Source organism: Bos indicus x Bos taurus, chromosome 3, assembly GCF_003369695.1.
Source record: "Bos indicus x Bos taurus breed Angus x Brahman F1 hybrid chromosome 3, Bos_hybrid_MaternalHap_v2.0, whole genome shotgun sequence".
Taxonomy (NCBI): Eukaryota; Metazoa; Chordata; class Mammalia; order Artiodactyla; family Bovidae; genus Bos; species Bos indicus x Bos taurus.
In genome coordinates, this window is record NC_040078.1 from 78,446,004 (window position 1) to 78,453,261 (window position 7,258).

The 7,258-nt window shown below is 41.7% G+C and overlaps 1 protein-coding gene across 1 annotated transcript in view; it reads left to right on the forward strand.

Moving 5' to 3' along the window:
* The window catches only part of SLC35D1 (solute carrier family 35 member D1), a 47,633-nt gene extending 41,135 nt beyond the window's left edge, over positions 1 to 6,498 (forward strand). Inside the window, exon 12 of the mRNA XM_027536953.1 lies at positions 1,788 to 6,498. Within this exon, the coding sequence (XP_027392754.1) occupies positions 1,788 to 1,896 (109 nt within the window). The 3' untranslated portion in view covers positions 1,897 to 6,498. The remainder of the gene's footprint in view (positions 1 to 1,787) is intronic.
* Positions 6,499 to 7,258: the final 760 nt, after the last annotated feature.

The window sequence follows — 7,258 nt, forward strand, 5'->3', positions numbered from 1 at the left end:
TTGCATAACTTTGCTGTACACCAGAAACTAACATAACTTTGTAAATCAACTCTACTTCAATAAAAACTAAAGAAAGTATATGCACAGACCGACACTTACCTTGATATAGAAGGGACATAGATATCTGTGAAGGCAACATATGGAGTTAATATTTGTTGAGTGCCTAGTCTGTGACGGCCACCTTTACAACATTGTTTCATTTAATCATCCCCGAGCTCACATGAAAACTAAGACTCAGAGGGGTGAAATAACTTGCCCAAGGTCACACAGCCACCATAGTAAGAAGCAGAGCTGGGACTCTAACCCTGATCTGACTATAAAAATCTGCTGCATGGTTTAGCCATGTGAGAGCACATCGGACAAGAGAGTAAAATGGTCCCACTTTGTTTAAACATTGTCAGTCTCTCTGCTTACCTCCTGTCTTACCACCGGCTTGTCTTTATTCTCCTGTCTCCTTAAGGAGATGACTGATTAGTATGCAAAGGCCTAGACTAATTTTTACCTTAAGGGAATTTGTAATCTAGTTGGGAAGGTTCATTTATTCCTAAACACACTAATAGGTACTTTTAATACGTTCCCTCAAAAGAGCTTTCACAAGGCTGTGTAGCCCAGCTGGGCTTGAGGTCCCCCAAATAATCACTGTCCCAGAAGAGCGAACCCTCCTGGTGGTAGGTATGGTAGACAAGTGTGAGGGGTGGCAGCAGCCGGCTCAGAGGCCAAGGGCTCAGATGATGTAGGCTCTCCACTGTTCGCTTGATGCTAGTTGGAGAGAAACCAGCTCTGTGAGTCTCCCCAGGATCTGCATGTTTTCTTTCTTGTGTATGTGTGTGGGTGCTCAGTCATGTCTGACTCTTTGCAGCCCCGTGGACTGCAGCCTACCAGGTTCCTCCGTCCATGGAATTTTCCAGGCAAGACTACTGGAGTGGGTTGCCATTTCCAGGATATCTTCCTGACCCCGGGATCACACCTGCTTCTCTTGCATTTCCTGCATTGACAGGAGATACCTTGACAGTCTGCATTGACGAGGTGGATTCCTTCCATTGCGCCACCTGGGAAGCCTGTTTTCTTACTTATTGGGATGTTTTTTATTTTTATTAAAAAGTATTTCTGCCTCGAATGATTATTTTTGAAAATGCAAAAAATACAAGTAGAAATCACCTATAATTTCAGTCTAGATGTAACTATCATTAATATTCTTATTTTGTTTCTTCCAGACTTTATTCCGATGCATTAATGTACATATTCATGTTCATTTAAATAAAATAGGGTTGGAGAATGCCAAACTATTTTTTAATTTTAAAAGTCATGGCCAGCTCTTTATTTTCTGTCATTTAAATAAATGCCTAGCATTCTATTGTATGAATTTATATAAAACTCTATCGTGAGACACTTATCCTTTAGCTAATTTTCTGAAGTTATAGATTTTGTGATAAATGCTTTGTCAGTAAGTCTATGAAGATGTATACAGTTCATCCATGAAATAGATTGGTAGGTCAGAGGATAAGCAGAATTCTGAGGTTTTTATTTCAACAAATTGTCATGAAGAAAGACTGTATAAAATTGGCACTCCTGCTGACAAGTATATGCAAATATTCGTTTTTCCAAAGCATCAACGACAGTGGATAGTACCATGATGAGGGAGTGTCTCTAGTTTGGTAAATGAAAATGCTGTATGTTTCATTTTATGTGGTGGTGTTTTATAAAGGTAGCTCCAACCCTCACTCCAGGTTGCCTTATATTTGTGCCATTCCTTCCTTCCTCCCTGATGGTGGTTTTCTGTTTTGCAGCATTGCTGGGAGCCTGGTATATTCCTACATCACCTTCTCTGAAGAGCAGCTGAGCAAACAATCAGAAGCCAGTAGCAAGCTGGACATTAAGGGGAAAGGAGCAGTATGACAAGGGTTGCATCGACTGCATTGGCCCAAGTTTTCGATCAAATGGGAACACTGGCAATTCTTACACAGATACTGAGGTGTCTTGATCATGAAGAAAATACCATTGCACTTGTACAATCTGAGGATTGATTGCTGCCTTTTAAAATTTTATGAGAGAAACTTATAATTGACTCTTTTAAATATGCCCTTAGAATTAATTTATATCAGACTGGAAAATGTACTGGGCTTTTTTATTTATTTTTCTTCTATGCCGACAGTGAAACATCCATGTTTTGAAAATATTTTATTCCATAGTCTGATATCCAGGTGTCCCTGAGAGCCACATATCTAAAGCGTTCCATCAGAAGCCTCACTGTTCATGTCGTTGCTGAGTCTGGAGACAGTTTGGCCTTCCTTCTGCTGGAAATGCACCTGAGGATCTGAAGTTAGTCTTCTTTGAATTTTCTTTCTTAACGATTGCCTTTTCTTCATGAGGCTACCATTACTGCTTTGGCCAAAGAGGACATCTTTGGCACTAAAGAAATGTGTGTGGCTTCAAAGTGTATTGGTTTCTACATGGGCTTTCCTGAGAGCTCATGGGATGAAGTAGGGTGTGTTCCTTGAAAATGTCCTATTCCCTGTATGTGGTGTAGGCTGAGGAGAATGAAGGGGTGAAGGAAGTAGACCTTTTACTCATTTTATTCATCTGTCAGAGTCGTTCATTCAACTAAAAGGTATCGTGCGTGTAATAGGTGCCAGGCATTGTGCTGTGCTGGGGGTGGAGAGATGTTCTTAGAGGTAGTTGCCTGATCTTGCTCCTGCTATAGTGACCAAGGGTAAGACTGAGAACTTAGCTCCGTGGATTTATTCAGAAGATGTTGTGACTGTGAACAAGTCTTAGAGGTTTTCTCAGCTCTCAGAAACTGCAAATCTATATGCAGGGTTAGAAGCACCAGCTCCACAGCGATGTGAAGCCAAATGCTGCAGTGTACATCAAATGCACATGAACCCTGCCATCCTAAACCATGAGCTCAGCTGTTCTTGCCCAAGTGAGAATGGCATGCTGGGAACATGGCCTCCGTCTATTTCCCCTTGCTTCCTGCTTCTGGGTTTTGTTGCTACTCTTTTTACTTCTGCTTGAATCAGTATGACTACCCTTACATTTCTGAGTGTATGATTTCGAGGGGAAAGGCTGGTTAGATGTTTCTGTATGGTCCAGGCTTGGACTGTGTTGCTGGCACCGTCAGTGTTAGAGCCATCACCTTCCTTCCTCTTCCTTCAATGGCATGAGCATAACCTCTTTCCTTTGGACACTCCTGCCACATCCCACATTAATGAGCAGGCCTGCCTCTCTCAAGGTCAGTGCTGCATCCTGGGAGAGCAGCCGTGGATGGGCCTTGCCTGAATTGCCTCTTTGGGCAGGTCAGGTGTTAACTCAAACACAGCAGTGTGACTTGGCTTAGAGACATCCATTGACTTTGGAGATAAATGCTCAGGCCAGCTGTGCAGTCATGTGCAGGAAGCTGGCTACCTTTGCGTTGGTGTACATGATGGTTTTCATTTCATCAGGTTTGCAATCTACTGGCCTTTGTTGACCTAAACAGCTAGTATTCTGGTGCCTCAACAGGGAACCTGGAAGGTTTTGATTTCGTCCTATTTTTGAAAAAGAGTTATATTGAGGTCCTTTTCATATTCATATCTTTCCCTTATTTTTGGTTTGTCTTTGTCAAAGCCTAGCCAGTGGTGCTGGGTCCCTGGAATTAGCCTCATAGCCAACTCTCAAGTTAGTAGCTCCATATAGGGAGTCCTGAGACACTGTTTCCTAACATTATGTGAGCTGAGAAAATTTAAGTGGGAGAATAGGATATTATGTTGTGCAAGATATCACCTTATCCCTGTTTTATTGATAAAAAAGAAAGACTCGGAGAAAAATGACTTGCTAATAAGTCAGAATTCCTGTTTTTTTCCCACTGAACTGTGCTGCCATTGATAACCCCACCTTCTCCTCTGAGGAAGTAGTGGTGCCAGCTGAGCTAGCCTGAGCTCTTTGGAGGAGGCGAGTGATTGATGGAATTTAGAGTCCGCAAGGAATAGGCTTTGTGTGTCAGGGAGAGTGATGGGCTCTCTGCGTGCCTGAGCTTCTGTCTTACTCCAGGCTGGCCATGGGTGACACGCACCCTGCCTATGAATTTTGCTGCCCCTGCCCACTTTTGCCTGGGGACAAGGGGAATGCATTTTGGGAGCTAATTTTGGTAGTTCTGTTCCTTCTTCTTTGAGCTATTGGGAGGAGGGAACTTTGACATTAGAAATAGTTTGTGTGCATTCAGAGATGTTGGACTAAGACCACTCCACCCGCCCCCCGCCCCACCCCCAGCCCCGCCAAGTGTTGAACTGCTTCTTGGAGAGTCGGTTTCCTTGAAGATGTGTCATCTCTCTAGGTCTTATTTGAGAAAATCGTGCTTAGTAATAACTTCACTAAATGCACATGACATTAGGGCCCGTGGCCTAGACTGAGCTTTCTGACTGATGCAGTGAAGCAGCTTCAGGCTCTCTGCCCTGTTCATGTTGATTGTTGGATTCCCCTTCACCTGCCACCAACATCTTAAGAGCAAGAAGCCTGGGGAGGTTGGAGATTGAATAGACTAACCAACCATTTTTGTAGTTTGTTTTCAGTTATGTGCAGGCTTGGTTATGGCACAGGAAGAGATGTGCCTGGTATTCCAGCATCTTACAAAGCAAAAGTTCTTTGATCTGGAAACTACCTCCTGGGAGAAAAAGAGGCAGTATAGAATTAAATCCTGAATTTGCCCTTTGAGACAGATGAGCTGTGTTGAGGATGCTGAAAACACATTTGTGACTAGTGGCTCCTTTTTTTGAGTTAATGACAGCGATGCCCTCTTTGACCAGTCTGCTTTTAAGGCAGTGCCAGATTGATTTGAGTAACCTGATTGGTCAGGTTACACGTTGCCAGCACGTCAGGTGACTTTTAACTCCTTCGCGTGACTGTTGACTGTAGGAGTCAGTCATTTGTAGGATCCAGCTTGCACATAGGTTAAGAAAGAGAAGTATGTTTTGCGTTTGTTCTTTGTAGTTCTTATTGTATCAGCCATGTATGGAAAGTTCACAGCAGTAATGCTGATATGGGATCTTCATGGAGAGAAGAGTAGAGTTTCACTTTTGACTAGTTTGAAGTAGTACCCAGGATTTTGGGCAGGCCTACCTTTATTTTGGTTGTTATGGCATCTTTCAGTGAGCAGAGATTGACTATTTTATGCCAGGCATTATGTGAAGCTCTGCGGCAGCTGAGGTGAAGAGGACGTGGTTCTCATTCTCAAGGAATGTATAATTCTTTAGCCAGACCCCGATTGAGAGAAAGAAGCAGATGAAAGGAATCAGCGATTGATAAGTAGAAGCTGTCTGCACAGTTGTCAGCACTGGTGATTAGGGTGTCCCACCCATAGAGTTGACTGAAGCACTTCTTTAAGAGGACTTATACTAGTCCTCTAGCTCTGAGATGAGAGCCAGGCCATTCAAATTCTGTAACTCCCCGGGTCCCTCTGCTCTCTCCTGCATGTATTCTTGCTTCCCCATAGCTGTGTACTACTGGTCCCTCCCTATGAACAAGGCTGTGATTGATTTTTCTCTCCCTGAGGGAAAAATAATAATCTTCAAAATAAATAAGGCAAGGGATGCAGACTCCTCAGCACAATGCCTCGTGCATATTAGGCACTCAGCAAACGTTACTGTCATGATTTCAGGGTTAGACTGTAGGCAAAGATTAAGAGTCTTAATTTGTGCTCCTTAAATGCTAGAGGCCTGGGCAATGTATTTCTTTTTGAATGTGACCCTATAATTTGGTTGCTTCTAGAATGGTTAAAGAAGAGTTTCTGCTCATGGTCAACTTTTTAAAATATCTAGTGTGTATAGTTGGGCTATTGTATGATGCAGGTGATTCCACCTTTAAACAAGATTCTATTCTTTAAAGAAGAAAAGAGAAATGACTCTCATATTTTGGTAAGTTAAAAAAATATTAGTATCTATCTCAGAGAAATATAATTACACTTCAGAATGGTGATTCTGTTAAAAGTTCCCCAGTTTGTTACCTTAGGGTAGCTCCTGTGTAGGTTGGATGTTCTTCTCATCTCCGAATTAAATGCATTAGCTTCATGCTGCCTCTGTGTCCAGGCTTTTGTCAGTTGTTGGTCTTTGTGAACCTCTGGCACCATCGCTGTTTTCTAAGCCTACCTTCTAGTTCTTACTGTTAGGATGCCACTTCATCATGGTATGAGGAGATATTCTATGATGGGCTTTTTTTAAGCTTTCTTTTTTGAAAATACTTTTTAAAAAGAAATCTACTGGTTAGATTTTTTTTGTCTCACAAGATGTTTTTAGAGATTATTTTGTTCATAAACATTTCTTTCTCATGCTGATAATCAACTGACTTTTGTCTACAAATGTTGGTCTGTCACAGTATTTTTTCAATATAGATTCTATTTACCAAATGACCATTTTAGTGTTTTTAAAAGGTACTGAGGATTGAGATATGTAAATCAGGTGACATAAATATGAAAATTATGTGCCTAAATATTTTTGTAAAGGTGTCAAATAAATACTTTTTCTTCAACCCATGTATTAAAATTTCTTTCTAAGTGCCTGCAGAGACAGTCAAGAGCTGTAAGTCTGCCTCAGTTTAAGAGGATGACATCCCAATTAGTTGACTGAGACACAATAGAGAAAATACTGTTTGCCAATGTGATATTATGATTTATAATAAGAAATATGTATTTAGTCTTTGTCCTTATTCCTGGCACACTGCTCCTAAAACCCATGTAATTTCCTATATAAGAGCTACAGGAAAATCTTTTATTAGAGTATGTAGTTTTGTTTCCAGTTCATGAAATAGCTCCAGAGCCATAAAGGTGAAAAGGGTGCCTTTTGTTAGCATCTTTCAACCATTCCTAAGGTTATGTTAATGAGATGGCTTTTGGAAACTCCCTAAGGCTGGGAACTGGTTGCCAGGGGAACCAACTGAGAGATTTATATTGGAACTTTCAGCCTCCATACATCTGCTCTTTCCAAGTGAAGAGAAGAGAGGCTAGGGGAGAGGAGCTGGAGGTTAAATCTGTGGCCATTGATTGAGTCAATCATGTCAACATAATGAAGCCTACGTAAACGTCCATGAACTATGAGATCTGGACAGCTCCCAAGTTACTGAACGTGCTTAGGTGATGGTCTCCTGGAACAGTGTGCAGGTTCTGCATGCGCCCCACACTCCTTGCCCTCTGCAGCTCTTCATCTGCTATTCCCGAGTTACATATTTTTGTAATAAACCAATAGTTTAGTAAGTAAACTGTTTTCCTGAGTTCTGTGAGCCACTCCCACAA